Source organism: Haliotis cracherodii, unplaced genomic scaffold, assembly GCF_022045235.1.
Source record: "Haliotis cracherodii isolate W230 unplaced genomic scaffold, xgHalCrac1.p SCAF_2, whole genome shotgun sequence".
NCBI lineage: Eukaryota > Metazoa > Mollusca > Gastropoda > Lepetellida > Haliotidae > Haliotis > Haliotis cracherodii.
Window position 1 is genome coordinate 8912654 of NW_027266275.1, and position 24246 is coordinate 8936899.

Consider the following 24246-nt stretch of genomic DNA (forward strand, 5'->3'; position numbering starts at 1 on the left):
TGTACCACTGTTTCTCACTGTCCATTTACCAGGCCTATTCTTTTCTTCCCTCTGTTCTGTTCAAGCATAGTACACCTTGTAAATCAAGTTGGAGAACTTGTACCCAGTCCCGTTCACTTTTTTGTGAACAAAACATGCTTAAACTAAACTAACCTGATATTGAATAATGTAACATTTTATTTATTTCACCATGCCAGTGCATGTCAAAATTTTATAAATAATAGATCATGCAGTGTTTTTGTTTGTGGAAGCATGTCCGAATTTGTTACAAGTACTACTCTAATGTTGGTGACATAGATAATATTTCTGGACCTAGATTTACACCTGTCGCAAGTGTAGGAAATACTCTTACTAGTATAGTCAGGGTTTTACGCGTCCAGTACACACGAATGTAGAGAATTGGCGCAAAAACAAGAGTCTAAACAAACCCTAACCTTCTTAACCGAGGTGGAACTTGTCATGGAAATTGTAAAAAAAGAAGAGTTTGAAACCTAAGTCAATCTTGTTGCCATGGAAACATAAAAAATAAAAATTTCTAAAATTTCTAAATAGCAAAAGGCACCAGTTCAGAATGTACCTGACAGACCTGCAAATTTTGATGAAAATATATTGAACGGTTTATGAGTTATGCTGCGGAAACGAACCCTACCCTCACAGAACCTAAGTCCATCTTGTTGCCATGGAAACATAAAAAATAAAAATTTATAAAATTTCTAAATAGCAAAAGGCACCAGTTCAGCATGTACCTGACAGACCTGCAAGTTTGATGAAAAAATATTGAACGGTTTATGAGTTATGCTCCAGAAACAAAACGTGACGGACGGAAGTACAGAAGGATGGAGCCCGTTTCTATATCTCCATAAAAATATATACTGTCCCGAAGAACGCACAATAACATTCATTGTGGCTACAGTGCATCAAAAGCAGTGATGAATGTCTGTCATTTCATCCATCAATCATGACCATTGTCCACATGATCACTGATTCATTCCAGGCTCTAAAGTAATTATCTAAACATACAGTACACGACACCATTTGATTAAACTACTTTATAACAGTGTGATCCAAAATAGCACACAGTTACTTCCCTTTACATGCACACTTCTTAACTGCACATCTCGTGTTATGGTCATGGCAGCAATAGGAGTTTGTATGCTTGTTTATGTAGGGAGGCCCTTTCCTAGGTTGATGGTACACAACTGATTATTTGGTTACATACTAGTTTGAACAAGCAAGGAAAAAACAAACACTGCCTGCCCACACTATATACTGACAGAAACAAATAAGGGAACAAAGAAAAAAATAGGGAAATAAGCTTTACTGTCAGTACATTTGAAACAGCGCGCATAGAAATTCAACAGGTCAGAGATGTGTTTGTGTGCATTGTTTCCAACATGTATTTGGTAGACAAGGATGGGAACCTATGATAGCAGATCATTTTACTGTGTCTAAACCTAAGTGTTCCCTTATTTATTTATTTCAGTATATATTTATAAAAGTCATTCCCTGAGAAACAATTCTTTTATTTTTTAAGCCTAACGGGTGAGTTACTTATGTTTTGATGCAAGTTGTAAGATAAATGGCATATGACAGGCACAAGTGCAGTCATCTGTTTCTTACACATCCTAAAATCACACCACTTTAGCATTGAATCAATGCATACTTTCTATTTTCATGATTACAGTGGCGCATTTATATCTAAAACAACAGTCATGAGTGACGTCATCCGGCTGACTTCTCATACCCAGTGTGACCCTCCCCAATAACATTGAGCCATATCAGAGGACTATCACCTCGATGATTATAATGCAAACAACATAAGATGAAAGAACATTTATTCACACACTAAAACCATAAGGTTTTGTCAGACATTGGTGAATCAACTGAATCACGAGGAACTTATCAATGAATTGCAATCAGGAAAGTAGTCCATCATTATCTGACCTTAGGTCATCACCATGGAGTAGCCAATCGCAGACATTTGATCTCACATATATTTGATGCCAGTTATCTGAACAGGTTTCTAACCCACAGGGTGTAATAAAAGACCTTTACTTCTATGTTTCAGTATTCCTGTACCTCGTAGTTGCTGGATGGGTACTGTATCTTGGGGGGCTGGTAGGAGGCGTAGAGCAGGTGGAAGTTGACGAAGGTGAAGGGCACATACTTCATGAGGCTGTAGTCCTGCTTGTGCATGGTGTACTTGTTGACACAGTCCACGAACACCAGCCAGTCGTTGGCACTGTTTAACTGGGGAGCAACGTGTCATCTGAGAATGCTGCATCAGTATGTTATATATGTGTGGTGTGGTGTGGTGTGGTGTGGTGTGGTGTGGTGTGGTGTGGTGTGGTGTGGTGTGGTGTGGTGTGGTGTGGTGTGGTGTGGTGTGGTGTGGTGTGGTGTGGTGTGGTGTGTGTGTGTTTACTAGTCCGGACTGATGCCAATTTCTAGTGCTGGCTCACTGAGATACCATGCTGCAGTTTAACATGAACACCCCACTCAGACACAGTATACTGACTCCGAGCCGACCAGTCCTTGTGTTAGCCCCTTAATGCCGAGCGCCAGACAGGGTAACAACACGTACCATCTTTTAATGTCTTTTGGTATGACACGGCTGGGGAGACATTCTACCACTAGACCTGGAGGCGGTCAAAAACAGGTAGAAAAAATGTGCTGTACAACAATAAACTTGATAATGGAAATGTTAAATGTGAATTAGCAACATTTGTGCTAAGGCAATCCAAGCCCACAAAGGAAAGAAGAGAGGTTTCCTGCCTGGTGCAAGCACAAGGGGCTTGGGAAGGGAGATACTATTAGTGGCACAACTAATGAAGGATAGTTGACAGTGACGAGGACTTATGTTGAAAAATCTGAAGATTTTTATAGTGTGATGACAGCCGAAATACAGGAATTTGGCAAAGATGTAATAGAGGTTGGGAATGGGCAAGAATTACCAACATTTCAGGGGCCTAGCATGCATTTTCTCGAAGCTAATTATTTGGGCTTGTAGAACTTGACATGTAAGCTGCAGTGTTGGTGGGAGTGAAGCTGATACTCACAGCGTCCAGCTTGGGATCTTTACACTTGGCCTCGAGGTAGTTCTCAAACACGCCCTGGGTCACCTTCTCGTACTCCCCAGCAGCCTGTGCTGCCAGCAACACTGTGTGGAATCTGGACATTCATTTTGTACAGTACAATCTCCGATTCAAAAAGCAAACATGTTAGACTCAACCAGTCTAAATAGGCAGGAAATATGACCTGCTTACCTCCCTTTGATTTTACTTTTACTTTGTTGTTTAACCCCGCACTCAGCAATTTTCCAGCTAAATGAGAGCAGTCTGTATATAATTGAGTCTGGACCAGTTAATCATGTGACTGACATAATGAGCATCAATCTACATAATTGGGATACGATGACATGCATCCAAGTCAGCGAGTCTGACCACCCGATGCTGTTAGTCGTCTTTTACAACAAGCATGAGTTGCTGAAGACCAATTGCAACCTAGACCTTCACTGGGGTCCTGTCACTGGGAAAATGAGTGAGTTGTTTTCTCTGCGTCACCGCAGGACATTTGATGTTTACACAGCAGCAGTTAAGGTCACCACATAGAATGTGTGTACATATATCATGATATATATCCTCATTACAGAAGAACACAAAACATCATAATCTTTAATGAAACGAGGACCCATTATATTATAAATCAGATCATGTCAAATTCCACACATAAAAAGACTGTTTGTGACATCTGATGACACACCTGTTTGCAGGAGCTGTGACAGTTCCCATCTTCTGTGCCTGCTGACCATTCTTCAAGTCATGGATATTTACAAACTTGTTCCTGGGAAGAAAAGGCAAAGGTATGTTGTTTTGTTTCTTGTTTTACACATCAGTCAACAATATTCCCGCTAGCAAGGTGACCTGTGAATAATCGAGTCGGGATCAGACACATAAGCAGTCTGCTTGCCCGAGACTACTAAACTGTGCTGAAGACACAGCCAGTGATGGTCGCCCTCATTGACAAGTAGCATTTAGGGGAAACAATTCTGAACCAGTTCTCAATGTTTCCATTTTGCCACAAATTGGAACTGAATAAAACTGACAAAAAAATGTAAACAGGGGAAACAATTTGCCTTGTTCAAGTCGGGTAGCCTAGTGGTTAAAGCGTTCGCTCGTCACGCTAAAGACCTGGGTTCGATTCCCGATATGGGTACAATGTGTGAAGCCCATTTCTGGTGTCCCCCGCCGTGATATTGCTGGAATATTGCTCAAAGCGGCGTAAAACCAAACTCACTCACTCAAGCAGGACGAGCTACAGACTCTGAGGACTAGTTAAATAAGGTACCCACTAGTCCAAATTACTTAAAATAAATTGCTACAGCTGCACAATACTTGATGTTATGAACGTTAATGACAACACTGCAATCAACCAAGTCACCAGGCCCGACCACCAAATTCAATTAAAAGCTGCAATACTAAAAATAACGTGATCCAATATACCATGCAGTTACTTCCCTTTAATGCACATCTCTTGTTATGATCATGGCAGCAATAGGAGTTTGTGTGCTAGTTTGGACGTTTGCAAATTTGGTCAATGAAAACACAAAATTTACGATAAATTCACGGATATTTTGATATCTAATTCACTGCAAAAATGTAAAACTAAACATTAAAGCCTATTCTTGATTAATGCTTGGTTGGTTGGTTTGTTATTTAACGCAGCACTCAGCAATATGACGGCGGTCTGTAAATATTCCAGTCTGGACCAGACAATCCAGTGATTAATATCACGAGCATCGATCCATGCAATTGGGATCGATGACATGTATCAACCAAGTCAGCGAGCCTGACCACCCGATCACGTTAGCCGCCTTTTACGACAAGCATAGTCACCTTATACGGGTCTTCTCCTTTTTCTTGATTAATGGTCTAGTTGTGATCAATCCAGTGGTCGATGTTATGAGCAACATCCCATGCCGCCGGGTCACAATAACTCGCAATGGCCTCACGACCTGCGAGCCCCCCCTTTTATGGATTGCCACAGGGAGACTTACATGAACCCACACGACATAATTCAGTGGGAGGCAGTTTTTTCTTACACTTAGGACAAGTCCTCTTACAGTTTTCCCAGAAATCCACTGTCGAAGTTATTGTCCAGAAACAAACATGACATCAAGATGGACGGCAAGACATTGCATCAACTCTACTAGGTTAATACCATTTGAATCATCACATCTCTCTGGCCTGTGGTAGAGGTACTATGTCCACTGCTTGGAACTCGGGTAGAGGGTGTGCTACCATTTGAGTATATAACGAAGTTGTCATGTATTCACATGAAGATAGCTGTGAGTGAGTGAGTGAGTGAGTTGTGTTTAACGCCGCTTTTAACAGTATTCCACTTTTATCGCGGCGTGTCAGCCTAATGTGAGAGGAAAGCCCGAAGTGATGCAGGTCTCAGATGTTAATCACTTCGGTGAAACCCACGAGCACGGGTATGGTGCTGACAAATCTAGAAACATAATCGTGGCAAACCAGGATTCGAACCCACAATCATAGGTTTCTGGCGTGTCCACGGGACGCAACTCTGCACAGCGAATCGCGGCGCCTTAGACAACTGGGCCACCCGTGCCCCCTGAAAATAGCTGTGAATAGGACTCACTTCTTGGCTCGGGGCATGGAGAAGATCTGGTACCACAGAGAGAACAAGCTCTTGTGAGAGTCCTTCTGTCCCACCGTCATGCTCTGGACAACTCGTAAGTTAAAGTCTTGTCTCTTTTGCCGAACGAACTATAAGAAGAAAATTCTGATTTGAAATCAATAGTTTTGAGAAATTGACAAAAACACGAACGAATATTTCTATTAATAGCACCACATTGAAAATGTGACTAGCGAATGCTTTAACCAACAGGCTACCACACCGCCCCTGAAATTGATGAAAATGACAGCCTGTGCCTACCTTTAAGTTTGCTACCCCGAGCACGGCTCTAAACATTTTCAGTATATTTTAGTGTTTTTATATTGACTATCATTAGCTGAGCTTACTAGACCAATCAGAATCGGTGAAGGGTCTTTGGATGGTAATATATGCGTCTATGAAATTGAAAGACACGTCTACATGTGAAAATGTTGCAAAGGACTTGCAAATACTGGTATGCACATTTATATACACTGTCTTGTAAATATGTGGGTACCTGCAGTGTATTGAGACAGGACCTGATGTCATTCTCTGACTTCTCACACAGAGCCAGCAGAGCATTCATCTCCGCCTTGATCCTCTCCTCCCGGACAATCTGTCAATCAACAAATGAAATTCACTTATTCCCAGCTGAGAATCTCTTGTTTGAAATACTGAAATTTTAAAAAGATGCTGGTTTGTTGTTTAACGTGACACTCAGCAATATTCCAGCTATATGACGACGGGCTGCTCATAATCAAGTTATCGATATTGTGAGCAACGATCCATGCCGTTGGGGTACGATGACATGCAGTCAACCAAGTCACCAAGACGGATCATTTATTTGTCTCTTTTGCCGACATAGTTTGTAGGGGACCAATTCTGCTATCCCCACAGGGAGTGGGAAGTTAAAAAGGTATATCAATCAGTCAATGTCCAGACTTTGAGAAATAAGATGTGAGATTCATTTATTCACAGCTAGGCGGCTATTATTAAAAAAATGTTCATCATAGGAGTTCGATTCAATATCCCGGAATCGGAAAACCTGCATTTCAGGACCTGATTTTGTCATTAATTATAAGTAAATGAACCATTTTGAAGTGTCTACCTCATACAGTCGACTTGCTAGCCGTGTCGGCTCGGTTGGTGGGAAGTGCAGAATCATCGCAAGGGGACGCAGCTGACGCAGGGCGGGAACATACCTGTTTGGGGAGATCACAGGGATGACTGTGAGGACCTGCTCCACAAAGCAATCTTCGCGCTAAGTTGATTGTAAATCCCATGCTCTATCATAAACATGTGACAGTCATAAGGCTAAGAGGATTGTTAGTCCCATACTGTATCATAGAAGTGTGACCGCCGTGGCACTAAGATGATTGTAAGTCCTATACTTTATCATAAACATGTGACAGTCATAACGCTAAGATGATTGTTAGTCCCACAACTTCTCGTAGACATGTGACAGTCGTAGCGCTAAGATGATTCTAAGTCCCATACTCTATCATAGAAGTGTAAAGGCTGTGGCGCTAAGATGATTGTAAGTCCTATACTTTATCATAAACATGTGACAGTCATAACGCTAAGATGATTGTTAATCCCATAATTTCTCGTAGACATGTGACAGTCGTAGCGCTAAGATGATTGTAAGTCCTATACTTTCTCGTAGGCATGCAACAGTCTTAGCGCTAAGATGATTCTAAGTCGCATACTTTATCAGTGAGGTGCGACAGTTGTAGCGCTAAGATCGCTTTTTGGAATGGCCAACAAATTTAAATGAGAATTCAAGAGAAAATGAAACCACAGCATCTTATGACAACATGGAAGGATAAAGTAAGTTCATTACAGTATTGGAAATTAAATATGATTACTTTAAATAGTACGGTTATGACAAGGACCACTTGACTTTATGTATGTAATAATGTGACAACAATAGCATCATTAAAGACAGATACACCCACTGCACATGAAGACAAACTTACTGATCATTACATATGCAAATGATGGGCCGGTACAGAATTCCGCCCTCGTTTTTCTTCTTAGTGGTACTCTGGTCTGTCCGCTTTACAAGGTTTAGCAAAATGTTGATTGCTGCCTGGCAACAGAAGGGAACCAATAAACAACAATGTTCAAATTTCAGACATCCTTTATACAAGCTAGAGGGATGGCGTTTGGTTTAACGCCGTTTTGAATAGTATTCCAGTGATGTAGCTAGATGTAGGAGGAATGTCCCAACTGATGCAGGTCTCAGACAATTACCATTTTTGTGGAACTAATAAGGATGGTGATGGTGTTGACTAACCAAGACATAATCAGGGCAAACTAAGACTCTAACCGATGATCGTAGTTTTCTGACGCACATAAGGGACGCAACTCTGCACAAATTAAGACAACTTGGTCACCAGTGGCTGTCTTCTGGAAGATATTTTGAAAACTATTTAAGTTCTGACCTACAATGTTAAGTATGGCAGAGGAAAAGAAAACATTTCAACTAATGACAGTGTCAGCCCATAATTTTAGCAGTTGCATATGCATAATTTTCTTTATGACTTTTTGTGTGCAAAATCCAGGTATGTAGGTGTGAACAAATTAAACAGACATTTCAAATTTTGTTTTCATTCTTCAAGAAGTTATTTGAATATGTTACCATGGTTTCTGATGCCGGTCTTATTGGTCGTACAGTTAACAGTTTCTTTGTGGTGAATATGTAAGTAAGGCAGCAGCGGGAAAAATATAGAGAACTTCTAGGTTCTTGTCTTTGCCTCCATCTTTATGTTTTTGGTTTTGACAGTAATTACGGAACATTGAGAAGCTGTGAGAGAACAGACCTGTGGAGCTCCATCAATCTCATCTATGACCAGACAGTTTGGACGGGGATCAGCACCAAGTACCGCCTTCATCTGTGTTGCTGCCTCAAGCTTGTTCCGGAATACATCAGCACTTCGATCATCACTGAATTAAAGTTACCAACACATCAAGTCAAGGAAACTGGTTGTCAAGCATGTGAGAGGGTCTTGATGGGGGATGCTACAAGTCAGTAGTCAAATCTTGGGCCTCTCACTCAGCAGTCAGTATTTTTTCCGCTTAGTAAAAAAACCCACTTGAATAGAGGACAAGCTGTGAAGTTGTATCTAAATAGCGAACGATCTCTGATGCAGATTATCAGTCTCTAGGGAAACACTACAATACTGCAATTCACGTTTTGCAAATATCAAATTTTGTTGTCGTTAGATCTAGATATAAATATAAATATACAACATTTTCAATAATTTAGCTCAATTACGATAAACAGTAATGTTTAAATTTACGCAAAACAGTTTATCTTTGACATATTATGTTAATTTTTCATGATAACAATTTGATTTATCTTTCGTAAACAGTAAGTTTTCATATCTGTTTTCTACTAACAGTATACAACCCTTCAGAAACTCATGTAAAGCATTGGTTTTCACAAGCATGTTACTTTGATTTGCGTCTTGTAAATGATTTCTTGTAAATGAAAGACTATGTGTTCTGAACAAAGAATTACCTGGCATTAATTTCTACCACATTGTAGCCAGCATGCCTTGCAACGATGTGCGCCAGCGTGGTCTTCCCCAGGCCAGGTGGCCCACACAGCAGTGTAACCTGTAACAGTGTGCCTCCACATGTACTCCAACAACACAATCCAAACAGGGATATAACAGGAATAATGAGAGTCTCAATGTGGCTCCATCAGCAAGTCTACATATCTGGGTCCCCAACTAGATTTGCTGCCATATTCAAACCATGCTGTTGATCTTCTTGTTACCTTGAACTGACATCAGGATGTGTTTTAGTAGTATTTGGATAAAGGGCGACTTTGGGCCAAAGAGAGGCCTATTTGCACAGATAGTTTGTGTTGCCTGATCGTCCTGTACCTTGTACAGAGTTACCTCCCTTCCCCCTCTAAGTCTCTCACTGCTCTTGAAACTACATCCTTTTCTTTCAATCACTTGGATTTTATTTTACTGCGTATTTCTGCATTTCTGATGCGTATTTTACGCAGATACGCAGCTTATCTGGAGCTCTGCCATCTCCTCACCCCAACTCAGCAGCCCTCTTTTCCCTATTCCAAATCCACAACAACTCCAATCTAACGCACTGATGCCCCACCTTCTGTGTCCACCCACCCTCTGTGTCCACCCACCTTCTGTGTCCACCCACCTTCTGTGTCCACCCACCCTCCTTCTGTGTCCACCCACCTTCTGTGTCCACCCACCTTCTGTGTCCACCCACCCTCTGTGTCCACCCACCCTCTGCTGATGCCCCACCTTCTGTGTCCACCCACCTTCTGCGTCCACCCACCTTCTGCGTCCACCCACCTTCTGTGTCCACCCACCTTCTGTGTCCACCCACCTTCTGTGTCCACCCACCCTCTGTGTCCACCCACCTTCTGTGTGTCCACCCACCTTCTGTGTCCACCCACCTTCTGTGTCCACCCACCTGTGTCCACCCACCTTCTGTGTCCATCCACCTTCTGTGTCCACCCACCTTCTGTGTCCACCCACCCTCTGTGTCCACCAACCTTCTGTGTGTCCACCCACCTTCTGTGTCCACCCACCTTCTGTGTCCACCCACCCTCTGTGTCCACCCACCTTCTGCTGATACCCCACCTTCTGTGTCCCCCCAACTTCTGTGTCCACCCACCTCCTATGTCCACCCACCTTCTGTGTCCCCCCACCCTCTGTGCCCCCCCCCCCACCTTCTGTGTGTCCACCCACCTTCTGCTGAAACCCCACCTTCTGTGTCCACCCATCTGTGTCCACCCACCTTCTGTGTCCACCCACCTCCTGTGTGTCCACCCACCTTCTGTGTCCACGCACCTCCTACGTCCAACCACCTTCTGTGTCCACCCACCTCCTATGTCAACCCACCATCTGTGTGTCTAACAACCTTCTGTGTCCACCCACCTCCTATGTCAACCCACCATCTGTGTGTCCAACAACCTTCTGTGTCCACCCTACTCCTATGTCCACCCACCATCTGTGTCCAACCACCTTCTGTGTGTCCGCCCCTCTTCTCTGTCCACGCATCATCTGTGTGTCCAACCACCTTCTGTGTCCACCAATCTTCTGTGTGTCCACCCACCTTCTGTGTCCACCCACCCTCTGTGTCCACCCACCCTCTGTTTCCACCCACCCTCTGTGTCCACCCACCTTCTGTGTCCACCCACCCTCTGTGTCCACCCACCTTCTGTGTGTCCACCCACCTTCTGTGTCCACCCACCTTCTGTGTCCACCCACCCTCTGTGTCCACCCACCTTCTGTGTGTCCACCCACCTTCTGTGTCCACCCACCCTCTGTGTCCACCCACCTTCTGTGTCCACCCACCTTCTGTGTCCACCCACCCTCTGTGTCCACCCACCTTCTGCTGAGGTCTGTGGAACTTGTCGAGTTCCTCAAGGACCTCTGGTTGCTTCCACTTCTTAAACTCCTGCTTCTTCTTCTCCTTCTTGTCCTTCTTGACTGGCAGATCTCTCCCGAACACCACAAAGTCCCACAGCTTCAGCCAGTGCAGCAGAGTGCGGTTCAACGTCTAATCGACAGCAAGGAACACTTCATTATCAGACAGACTGCACATAAAATCCATAAAAATAATACAGACACAAAAAGCCATGTCATAGCCAGATCATCATGTTGTTATAGCTTAAATGGAAAAAATATAATTAAACCGCCCGCATGTTATCAGAAATGAGCAGGCCACTGTCATTTGATAATGCCCTCATACTGCTTGACAACGGGCCATTATCACGCCCCTTGTAGGTGATGTCATGGGGAATGCAATAGCAACGTCATCTGTTTGTTCTATGATGTTTCAATATTTGTAAAAGTTGTTCAGTGACATTCATTGTGTGTTGATTGCAGTAAATGTTTCAAAACCGATATTGTTTATTTTTTATTTGATAAATTCTATCCATTTTAGCCATAATAACAGTAACACTATTTTTAAGGGAATTATCATTTGCTGAAGCCCTCGGTTTTTCCAACTGCCCTCCTTTGTCGGGCAGTTAATGGAAGACCTCGGATTTCTGCAAATGATAATGCCCTGAAAAATAGCATCACCCTTTATCATTAACATACCATGGTTTACTGCAGTGTTTATGATTAATAAAATGCAGCCAGTACTGAGACATTTGTTTTCAAAAAGGTGAAAACTAACCATTCAACAAGGAATGGAAATTAACCAAGGTAAGTGATGCCACATAGGAACACCACCCACAAATGTTTGAAATTCTACTGGCCCTTAGGATACCTTTAACATTAACAAAACTGGTCCAGTCTAGTGGGTTTAATACTAGTTTATGTTGAACATAGGTCTCCAGGTTAGTGGGTTTAATACTAGTTTATGTTGAACATAAGTCTCCGGGCTAGGGGGTTTAATACTAATTTCTCTTTAACCTGGTTCTCCAATGTTAAAAATTAAGCACAAAAGTTTGAGGGATCTTTGTCATAGCTCCGATGTTAAAATTTTAAAGCTTTATGAGATCTCCAGATTGAATACTTTTGCAGCAAACCTCAGACAAGAGGACACCACTTAATTCTGAGCACTGGTAACCATGGTTACGGTAATGATGTGTATAATCCGATGGTACACTCCCTGATGCCTACCTCCTCACTGAGAAGCTCCGTGTAGCGCCGAGGGGCATATTTCTCCACCCACAAGTTACGCTGGGGCTCGGCCTTGTCAGGTTCTTGATTCTCCTTATCCTCCGCTTCATCCAGTATGGATAAATCATCACTCATCTCCCTATAAGCAGCAAGGAAATACAACACAAATCAGTTGCTATATTTTTATTCGTGGACAATAAATAATACAAACAGTATTCCATCTCAGGACTGAACAGATGAACCTCAAAACTCCCATCCCTCAGGTCTGAATAAACTGTTCCTAAAAAGTCCAGTTTCCATCCTTGCCGAACTAGGCTAGAACTATGGAGTTATATTTTGGCTGGACTAACGAGTCTATGCATAGTCCATGCATCAAAATTGTGTAACAAAATCAACATCCGGTTCGTAACGTGACATGCAGATTTTGGTCGATTGCAAGATTTGCAAAGCATGTGTACCGTCAATTTAGTGTCAACAATATATTCTAAATCTTTTCATGTTTTTAATCAAGGTGCTCACGTGATTTGATGCACTTCCCGATGTAAGACCTGTAATTATTATAAAGATCTTGATTATCAATGATCAGATCGTCTTCACTGGGTGCCGCAATTTTGTTTGAAGCAAATGCAAGTGATATGAGAGGAGGAATCTCATTGGTCAATAGGAGGGACATAGACAGGACATAACTCGTAATAGCCACTGGTGGCGCAACAAACGAGCCCAGAAATTGCAGCCTAGTTCAGCAAGGGTGGAAACTGGACTTTTAACGTCAATTATTCCCTTGCGTCCGGAAGATGAACAGAACCTATAGAAACCATGGCATGTTCAATAATTGTCCCCCCACTCTTATGAATTAGTCAACTGGAACAGGCAGATCTGTATTGAAAAGATTGTTATTCAGCATTAGTACCCCGGGCTTCAGACTGACGTGTAAGTATCACCTTGGGAATATAATGGGCCAGGGATCAGGAAGCAGAGTCAGTGGAAGAATATTCAGGATGTATCTAGGATTCCTAACTAAGTGACTTTGGTGGGCTATTTCAGCAAAAAGTCGTGATATTGTTCAAAATTTGACTATTTTAATGTTCTTAATTTCATAAATTCTGAGGAATTAATAAATTTTTAATTCAAATTGTGATTTAATCCTGTCATTTGCCACAGACTTGGGGCTGAATATTGGTTTCTGGGTGGGACTAGAAATGGTGAGTATAGACAATGACTCGACTCCTGGCATCCTCAAGCACCTATAGAGCATAACAATCATATACTGTAGTCCTTCTACCTCATTCATGTCACACCTGCTTGAGACTGTGAGTCACTTTATGTGAACAGTTAATAAGGAGACCCACCACAGAGGCAGTTTCTTTTTTCTCACAAAGACATTATTCTCCTAGAGTCATGGAAATCTCACCTATGTATTTGTTGGGATATTCTCTCAGCTTCCTCTATTACCTTCTGCCTCCTCTGAAAAGTCATCAGTGCATTGATCTAATAAAACATCTGTCAACATAATACCTGGCGTGTACCACACAAGTCAACTTACAAAGAATTCAAAGAACGAAATAGAAATTGTGATTGACGCTTTATGTCACAGCCATCAACATGACATCTGCATCCCCATGACTGGTGCCTGTGGTAAATAACATGGACCAAACAAACAGGAGGATGCTCACATTGTACCCTCATCTGGACCACTTAAACACCATTTTAGTTGGACCTCACCTATTATGCCCATGAGATTATATACATAGACCTAAATAATCTGGTCCTGTGAAGATTCCAGGTTAGAATAGGTCCCCAGGATCCCATGCTTGTCGAAAGAGGCGAACAGGTTCAGGCTCCCTGACCTGATTCATGCATGTCATCGTATCCCAAATGCATAGATCAATGCTCATGATGTCAATCACTGGATTGACTGGTCAAGATTTGATTATATACAGAATGCTGTCATTGCTGATAATGCTGAGAGCGGCGTTAAACAACAAACAAACAAACTAAATGATCCGACATTTGGTCGGTGTGCATGATGGAACTCACCTCCTCCTCTGCCTGATACCGAAGCACTGAGACAGGAATTGTCAGCAGTTGTGTGGCTTTCAAGTCCTTCCCTACGCTGTCAAACTGAAACATCAACACTATTTTGCTGAACTTCACATCAACATCATCAACACAGATGCTCATCTAGAATATCCCGAGGCAAGAGAGTTAACTGACCATGAAAGTCCAGTTTCCACCCTTGCTGAACTTGGCTGGAATTATGGAGTTTTATTTTGGCTGGACGAACGAGTCTATGATGTCCAATCAAAATAGTGTAATAAAATCAACATCGGGTTCTTAAACTGCTGTGCAGATTTCAGTCAATTATAGGATTTGCAATTGACGTGACCCGTAATGGGATGTCCTCAGATCTTTGTTTAGCGATAGCGAGAACTAAGATCTGATTTTAATGAGATTGGAGTAGTAAAAAATCACAATCCATCGATGCATTGTTTAAGAAATTAATTATTGGGGTCCCCTGGACCTAGTTTTGTAGGGCAAGGTAAAAGCCTCCACCTGACTTCTACTTCCATTCTGCAACCATTACCTCCCGCTCCAGCTCCAGCTTATCCCTCAGCTTCATGTACGCCCTCTGACCTTCCATGTTGGTGACACTGATGTAGCTGCAGCCGCCGCTGGGGATGCGGGACAACACTCGGGGACGCTCAAACTCGTAGTCTGAAACAAAGAGAAACATAGTCTACCCACGGCCAGCTCTGACAACGCCCTGCCAATCTTAACACTGAAACAGGAGTTGAGGTGAAATCGGGGTTTACGTCAAGTTTAAGATTATTGCACTTACATAGAGATGTTCATGCATGTGTGTGGCTGCTTGTACTAGTCAGGACTAATGTTGAATTTATAGTGCTAACCCACTGTGATACCATGCCGCAGTTTAACATGAATAACCCACTCAGACAGTATATTAACTCTGAACCGACCAGTCCTTGTTTTAGCCCCGAGCGCCAGATAGGGTAACAACAAGTACCATCTTTTAACGTCTTTTGGTATGAACCCACCTTCCTCTCTCCGGGCAGACACTCTAACACGAGACCACAGAGGTGGTACTAAAACATGAATATGAACTGAATATGATGCCAAAAGACAAGTTTGGGCAAGTGAACTCAAAGACTTCTCACACAGACTGCATAAGGGTAAGCTTAAGGGGATTCCAAAACCAAAATATCACTACAGAAAAAGGATTTTCTACTACTGTGTACTGACAAAAGACACAAATAACAGCATTCATGAAATAACTGTATGCAACTGGAAAAAATATGACAGATTTTCTCCGAAATGAAAGTCTAGGTTTGTGTGAAAGTGAAGTTCAACATTCTATTTCTCCAATGGCCCTCTTCAAAATGTAACCAAGAAGCATCAGTTTTAAACAAGCCATTAGTCTAAATAAATAAAACAAGTATGAAATACTCATATCCCCTGCCAATGTCCAGTTGAGTGAAAGGCAAGAAATATTTTACAGTTTTGAAGATCTGCTCCGGAAGTGAGCATTACCACCATTTTCAGTCTGAATTAAAGTCGTTGCCATGGAAACTTAACCTTTTTTTTTTTAAATCCCAAACTATCAAAATGCCCCAGTTTACCCCCAGGCCTATCTATGTGCCAAGTTTGGTGAAGAAATATTCATGGTTTTCAAGATCTGCTCCAGTAAGGAGCACTACCGCCATTTTCAGTCTAAGTCAAAGTCGATGCCATGGACACTCAAAAGAAATCCCAAACTATCAAAAGGCTCCAGTTTACCATTAGACCTATCTATGTATCAAGTTAGGTTAAGATATCTCTCATAGTTTTTTAGTTTTGCACCGGAAACGTAACATGAATGACAGACAGATGGACGGAAAGGCCAGCACCAATTCCTATATCCGTCTTCCACTTCGTGGAGGGGTATAAAAAAACAACTACTTTCCCCTTGGGTTCATTTTACCTGAAACATGTATATCATTTTGGGAGCCTAATTAGTTAAATTACTCATCATACATGTCAACTGACTGTGTAAGTTTGCGGTACACGCATCACGCATGTGGTGATATTTTTAGCATCTATAAATTCTCACCATCAATAAGGTCAGCACCAAAGTCGTCAATGTCAATATCAGCGATATTCCTGTGTGCTAGACTGAATCTCTGTGCTGCTTCCCGGGGCCACTTCTTGGGATCCAAGTCCGGAGGGGGGGTGGGGCTCCGAGGTTCTCCTGGCTCTGTACGTGCCCGTTTAGCTCTCGGACCTGACACCATGACAGAACAGTCACAACACCAACACACATCATCCCATCATACCAATCTCAGCAAAATATAAGAAATGATTTACATCTGTGATCGCATGACTTTCCTTTCTTGCCAGGCACTGCATGTATGCAATCAGATTATTGATAATACTTTACTCTTCTCCTGACTGGAGTTTTAAGATCTAGATTAACCAGCAATACCGCAGTTAACATTTGTTTGTTTGTTTGTTTGTTAATACTGCTCTCTGAGGACAGCCAGTTAATAATCAAATCTGGACCAGACAATCCTCCACACTGTCAGGGCATGCAGGGTACATGACATGCTGCAAGTCTGGCCACCCAATTCATTGTGTGGCCTCTTACACCCAGTGAAGATCCGGGGTAGAATAGGTCTTCAGCAACCCATGCTTGCTGTGAAAGGTGACTTTGCTTGTCGTAAAAGGCAACTAACGGGATCGGGTGGGCAGACTCGCTGACATGGTTGATGCATGTCATCGGTCCCAATTGCGTGGATCTATGCTCATATCAATCACTGGATTTTCTGGTCCAGACTCGATTATTTACAGACCGCCGTCATATAGTTGGAATATTGCTGAGTGCGGCATAAAATAACAAACAAACCAACCAACCAATCTTACACCCAGCATAGGTTGCAATAGGAACTCATTCTGATACAGATTCCCCACACAGGTGCTAACATGGTTCAAGATCATGTTTTAATACCTAACGTCTTACTGTTGCAAGGCAACTTCTTTTACTTTGAAAATGATTTAGCTTTGAAACTGTTTCACCTCAATGCATTGAAAGCACTGTTAAAATGCAAGCAACAGGGTGCAGATTTATTACAATCCCAAGTTTGAACAAACATATGTTTTGCCGAATATGCCAGTCTCAAACTTGATTTGATCATCGTGAAACCCTTATGACAAAATTACACAAAGATAAGGTTTTACACAATCAACAAAACACAATGTCTAGACCTACAACCAGCATGGCCACTAGACTGTGGAACCAAGTGTCACCTTGTCTCTTATTTGAATTATAATATCATTTAGAATGAACACAAGGGCTACAAGTCACCTATTTTGGGGAGACTGTCACACATGTCCTCGTCACTGTCTGACAGACAAGTAAAGCTGTCATCTCTTGGTCTTTTCTCTTTGATGTGTCCGTTCCTGGCTGACAACGGGCTTTCGAGTGGGGTGAGAGGAGTCGGGCTGACTAAACACCCGCCTGGGTGCTTGCTCTTTGGTTTGGGTGTCGTGAACTGAAGCGTCTTCTTCGACTTTGGAGCCAGTGGGTCACCTGGATCATCTGAAAAAGAAATTTTAACATGGTCATAAAAGCCATCTTCCCGAGGAAAGCGAGTTAACTGACTATAAAAGTCCAGTTTCCACCCTTGCCAAACTAGGCTGGTATTATGGAGTTACATTTTGGCTGGACTAACGAGTCTATGCATAGTCCAATCAAAATCGCACGATGAAATCCAAATCTGGTTCGTAAACTGTCAAGCAGATTTTGTGTCGATTGCAGGATTTGTAAAGCATTTGCACCGCCAAACCGTCACAGATATTTTCCAAATCTTTTCGTGTTCTTGATCAATGTGCTTACGAGATTTGATTCACTTCACCCTGTGAGACCCGTTTTATCACAATATAGATCTTGACCAGATCGTCTCGACTTGGCACTGCCGTTTTGTTTGATGCAAATGCAAGTCATATGAGAGGTGGAATCTGATTGGACCATAGGAGATGCTCAAAAGGGACATAACTCGTAATAGCCACTGGTGCCACAATAGTCATGATCGAGCCAAGTAATTCCAGCCAAGTTCATCAAGGGTGGAAACTGGACTTTTAAAATTAGTGAACTCTCTTACCTCGGGAAGATGCATAAAAGCCTGCTGAAAGTAAGACAGCAGTTTGGCAACAAGCCGAAGAACAAAACATAACCTCAGCTTAATCGATCAGCGGCCTTCTATCAACTTTGAATTTTTTTAATTATTTTACAATGTCACATTAAAACATGTCGGTAAGAAAAATTTGTTGTGGCAGTATCACAAGGGGTACATTGTTAGGTTTTATACAATGAGTCGGAGGCATAAAACCTAACATGGGATGCATAAAACAACATGTACTTCTCGTGGTACTGCTACAACTTAAAATCAACCTACACGTTTTCTCAGGTTGGTTGGTTGGTTGGTTTGTTGTTTAACGCCAAACTCAGCAATATTCCAGCTATATGACAGCTGTCTGTAAATAATCCAGTCTGGACCAGACAATCCAGTGATTAATACCATGAGCATTGATCCACGCAATTGGGATCGATGACATGTATCAACCAAGTCAGCGAGCCTGACCACCCGATCCCGTTAGTTGCCTTTTTACGACAAGCATAGTCGCCTTATACGGCAAGTATGGGTTGCTGAAGACCTATTCTACCCCGGAATCTTCACGGGTCTCTTTTTCTCAGGAATATATGTCTTTGTATGTAGCCTAACCATGAGTGAGTGAGTGAGTATGGTTTTACGCCACTTTTAGCAATATTCCAGCAATATCACGGCGGGGGACACCAGAAATGGGCTTCACACATTGTACCCATGTCAGGAATCGAACCCGGGTCTTCGGCGTGACGAGCAAACGGTTTAACCACTAGGCTACCCGACCGCCCAGCCTAACCATGAAGATGTGAAGGAAACTCTTCAAAATGTTTGACATGTTAAGACACTAATTTAAAGCATAATATAATAATTGGGCCAGTCATCTATTACAGGGGTGGGGGGATCAGACGTTTTTAATGTTATGTACTGAAAACAATGACCCTAAATCTTGTCATTTTTGGGGATGACCCTCCCCATGGCCTCGTACATTTTTTCATGACCCTCCCCTAAAAGACAAAATGCAAAAGCACATAATATTTTATCATGTAAAGTCAATTTTTTCATGACCCTTCCCAAATATGTGTATCATATTTGACGACCCTCCCCTAGAGACTGTCATATTATTAGGTGAACCTCCCATGATTCCCCCCTGACACCGCCTGAAACAAATGACCGGTCCCTAAAAGTTCTATAGTAATAATAATGACCTCAATTTGTAGACAAAAAACAATCTCATGAAATAACAAAAGGCACAGTTGTGTGAAAGTGGACATAAGTCCTTAAAATATTAATCATGTTAATAGCCATGTATCACAGGCCCCTGTGATATCATATGTTATCCATATGATGGACTACATATAGTCTATGAAATCTTTTATTACACAGTACGTTCTCTCCTCCAGATCTAAAACTAAATAATTTTCCTGATGCTGATTTCATAGAGGTGGCTAGAAGGGTTGGGACGAGTCCACATTTACTACCTTTGTACCATCCCCCTAATTATCCGATCCTACCAGAGTCCAAATTTACTACCCACTGTAGGTCTCAACAAATAGGTACAAATTGTCCGACTGGGAATAGTTTGACTGTATCCCTGGCAAAATGTATTTACCCCCACCCGAGTTCCCGGTCCGAGCCCTAGAGGCTATAGACTTAGATCTACTTTTACACGTGTATGTCTATCTAGATTGTTTTGTTTTCATAAAATAAATATATTCCACAGTCATGGTGCAAGGCTTTCCATATGGGCCCGGTGTTTCAGTAATATCACCGTCATTCTTCAGGTGCCCGTACTGTGTATAACGGATCCCTTCCCCGTTAAACTATCAGCTGTTTTATATCACAACTTGCGCCGCTACCCGTCAGAATCAATATTGATCATCAGCGTCATTAACAACCCTGTTCTCATCAATTAACGTGAACATAAAATAATGGAATTCATCTGTACAGAGAGACTATCGATGTATTTTGACAATATCTGTTTCGTTCACGTGTATCTTGTGTCCGTTCAGGTGTTCACAGCTACTTCGGCGACATTGGCCGAGCGACATATTTGTGAGTATGATCATCAGACACTCACCGTCTTGATCTTCAAGAGCGTCAAGTTCATCGGCAAATTCTTCCTCAAAGAAGTCATCCATAGTGTTCTCGTATGATTCCAGATGCTTTATGAGCACACACACACGAACGTGTTTATGAGATTATTGTTCAGAAATCAACAAATCCGCCATTGCACTTCCCGCGGAATATTTCAAAGGGACACAATTCCAAAATACGTCCAGTCAACTTACCGCTAAATATGATCGGAATTTGTTTTATTGTCTCTCATGTCCGAAATGCGAGTAGCTAAGGGTCTGCAGTATCCACTGGGGACGGACAAAGGAAAGAGGCACGACAAAACACAACATTATTTTAGGAGAAGCATATAATGAAAAATATCACTTGGTGAGAGTGAGTGAGTGAGTGAGTATGGTTTTACGCCGCTTTTAGCAATATTCCAGCAATATCACGGCAGGGGACACCAGAAAAGTCAGTTGGTGAGATCATAGCCTACAATTATATATCTCAATAATAGAAACTTGATACTGGAGCATCAGTACCACTAAATGGTACTGTAATATACCATTCTTCCAATTAGGGGAGGGGGGAGGGGTTCATGTTAGGACTGTATTTTGGTTCCCCCAAACCCATCGCCCCATTTTATGTAACATTTATTCATACCCCAACCCCCCCCCACACACACACTCCCCATACATGTAAAATATAAATGCCGACCCTCCCTATAATGAATATGACAGTCCCTATACAACGTTCGTTCAAAATAATAATAACCCCCCCCCCCCCCCCCCCCCCCCTACTCCTCCACCCCGCACAGACACACCCACCCCTCTTTAATACCCCAACTTTCGCTGTGTTATTGTCATGACACCCCCACCCCATCCTCCACTTATTCTGACAACGCACCACTCCCCCTCCCTAAATGATAAATGAACAGTCGCCACAACCCCAGCTACGACCATTTTTTAATAACATTATTAATTTCACACACTCTTCCAATCCTTATTTCCATTTACAGCACCTGGCCGCCACGTTAAGACCCGGGTTAGAGTAGGCCTTCAGCATCCCATACTTGTAACAAGCGACTAACGGGATCGGGTGGAAAGGCTCGCTGACGGTTGATGCAGACAGACAGACAGACAGATTGTTTATTTGAGCCCCACCTCGCAGAAATAATTACATAAATACATATAAAAGGACATAAAAGTGAGCCACCTGTTAAGGGTTACGAGAGACTTAAAATGTATCACTGTATGGACATGTTAAACATATTGGTGTAAAAGGGGTATGAAAATATACTACCCGTAACTAGCCATATAAAATATCTTTTCTTCGTTGGAGAATTAAAAAGCAGGTTTTGGCAGTAAAATATGCATGTCATCGTATCATCGTATCTCAATTGCTTAGATCAATTCTCATGATGTCAGTGACTGGATTGTCTGGTCCAGAGTCGATTATTTACAGAGCACTACCATATTATAGTTGGAATAGCGCTTAGCGCGGCGTTAACAACAAACAACACCGGGCTATTTTAGCTGAACATTTCCTTCACTCAAACCTCAAACTCAAATATGAATATATTAACGTTTAATTTAAAAAGTAACTGCGTATTTCCATTAGCCATTTCTGCACGTTCTGCGCGCGTTCACCACAAAGCGTTACATTCCTTAACCCGTGGGAGCGAAAGCCGCCTCTTTACACGCGGAAGTTTAAAGTAACAGAGTTTAAACTAGGTCACATTGGAACTATTGACTGAGGTGCTGTGCGATCACGATTTCACGTACTTTGGGTACAGAGCGACGTAGACCCATTGAACAGAACAAGAATCACTACCGAATTCTGCTTTATCTGCGAGGACTGATTCGGGGTCTGAGTGTGGGCGAGTTCTAGGGCCTGAATGATTTGTGATACAATACACTCAATGGCTGTAATGCAATTCAATGAGGAAATGTTAGTGAGTTGTATACCTCGGGAGAGAATGTGCGTGATATTGATCCTTGCTGTACAATGCTTTGATATGTTCAATTCACTGAAATGCTTTCTGACCATGGTCACGGATTGTGAAACTAAAAGACTCTTTCTCGACTATTTATCTACCTACTTGCATGGTTAGCACGTTGATCGACCATATACCTCCCCACCCCACCCCGTGTCTTCACGTTTGTGCTCGATTGTATATATACCCGATTGTTTATCAACTGCCCGACTGTATCTGTATACCCGATTGTCTAACGTACTGCTCGATTGTATCTCTACCCGATTTTCTAACTGACTGCCAGGTTGTATATCTACCCGATTTTCTAACTGACTGCTCGCTTGTATCTCTACCCGATTGTCTAACTGACTTCTCGCTTGTATGTCTACTCGATTGTCTAACTGACTTCTCGCTTGTATATCTACCCGATTTTCTAACTGACTTCTCGCTTGTATATCTACCCAATTTTCTAACCGATTTCTCGCTTGTATATCTACCTGATTTTCTAACTGACTTCTCGCTTGTATATCTACCCGATTGTCTAACTGACTTCTCGCTTGTATATCTACCCGATTTTCTAACTGACTTCTCGATTGTATATCTACCCAATTTTCTAACCGATTTCTCGCTTGTATATCTACCTGATTTTCTAACTGACTGCCAGGTTGTATATCTACCCGATTGTCTAACTGACTGCTAGGTTGTATATCTACCCAATTTTCTAACTGACTGCTCGACTGTATATCTACCCGATTGTCTAACTGACTGCCAGGTTGTATGTCTACCCAATTTTCTAACTGACTTCTCGCTTGTATATCTACCTGATTTTCTAACTGACTTCTCGCTTGTATATCTACCCAATTTTCTAACTGACTCCCAGGTTGTATATCTACTCGATTGTCTAACTGACTTCTCGCTTGTATATCTACCCGATTGTCTAACTGACTGCCAGGTTGTATATCTACCCGACTGTCTAACTGACTGCTAGGTTGTATATCTACCCAATTTTCTAACTGACTGCTCGACTGTATATCTACCCGATTGTCTAACTGACTGCCAGGTTGTATGTCTACCCAATTTTCTAACTGACTTCTCGCTTGTATATCTACCTGATTTTCTAACTGACTTCTCGCTTGTATATCTACCCAATTTTCTAACTGATTTCCAGGTTGTATATCTACTCGATTGTCTAACTGACTTCTCGCTTGTATATCTACCCGATTGTCTAACTGACTGCTCGACTGTATATCTACCTAATTGTCTAACTGACTTCTCGCTTGTATATCTACCCGATTGTCTAACTGACTTCTCGCTTGTATATTTACCCGATTGTCTAACTGACTTCTCGCTTGTATATTTACCCGATTGTCTAACTGACTTCTCGACTGTATATCTACCCGATTGTCTAACTGACTGCCAGGTTGTATATCTACCCGACTGTCTAACTGACTGCCAGGTTGTATATCTACCCGATTGTCTAACTGACTTCTCGCTTGTATATCTACCCGATTGTCTAACAGACTTCTCGATTGTATCTCCACCCGTTTTTCTAACTGACTTCTCGACTGTATATCTACCCGATTGTCTAACTGACTTCTCGCTTGTATATCTACCCGATTGTCTAACTGACTGCCAGGTTGTATATCTACCCGATTGTCTAACTGACTGCCAGGTTGTATATCTACCCGATTGTCTAACTGATTTCTCGCTTTTATATCTACCTGATTGTCTAACGTACTGCGCAACTGTATCTCTT

At 42.1% G+C, this 24246-nt stretch overlaps 1 protein-coding gene across 1 annotated transcript in view; it reads right to left on the minus strand.

Annotated features, from left to right (window-relative positions):
* The window catches only part of LOC139468660 (chromosome transmission fidelity protein 18 homolog), a 30999-nt gene extending 10353 nt beyond the window's left edge, over positions 1-20646 (minus strand). The window contains exons 1-17 of the mRNA XM_071250782.1: positions 20538-20646; positions 17662-17895; positions 16411-16581; positions 14887-15017; positions 14340-14423; positions 13714-13766; positions 12303-12441; positions 11059-11229; positions 9203-9300; positions 8502-8625; positions 7656-7768; positions 6785-6878; positions 6194-6292; positions 5662-5789; positions 3763-3843; positions 3060-3171; positions 2080-2250 (exon numbers count right to left, since the gene is read on the minus strand). Coding sequence (XP_071106883.1) covers positions 2080-2250; positions 3060-3171; positions 3763-3843; positions 5662-5789; positions 6194-6292; positions 6785-6878; positions 7656-7768; positions 8502-8625; positions 9203-9300; positions 11059-11229; positions 12303-12441; positions 13714-13766; positions 14340-14423; positions 14887-15017; positions 16411-16581; positions 17662-17895; positions 20538-20598 — 2064 coding nt within the window. The 5' untranslated portion in view covers positions 20599-20646. The remainder of the gene's footprint in view (positions 1-2079; positions 2251-3059; positions 3172-3762; positions 3844-5661; positions 5790-6193; positions 6293-6784; positions 6879-7655; positions 7769-8501; positions 8626-9202; positions 9301-11058; positions 11230-12302; positions 12442-13713; positions 13767-14339; positions 14424-14886; positions 15018-16410; positions 16582-17661; positions 17896-20537) is intronic.
* Between the last annotated feature and the right edge of the window lie 3600 nt (positions 20647-24246).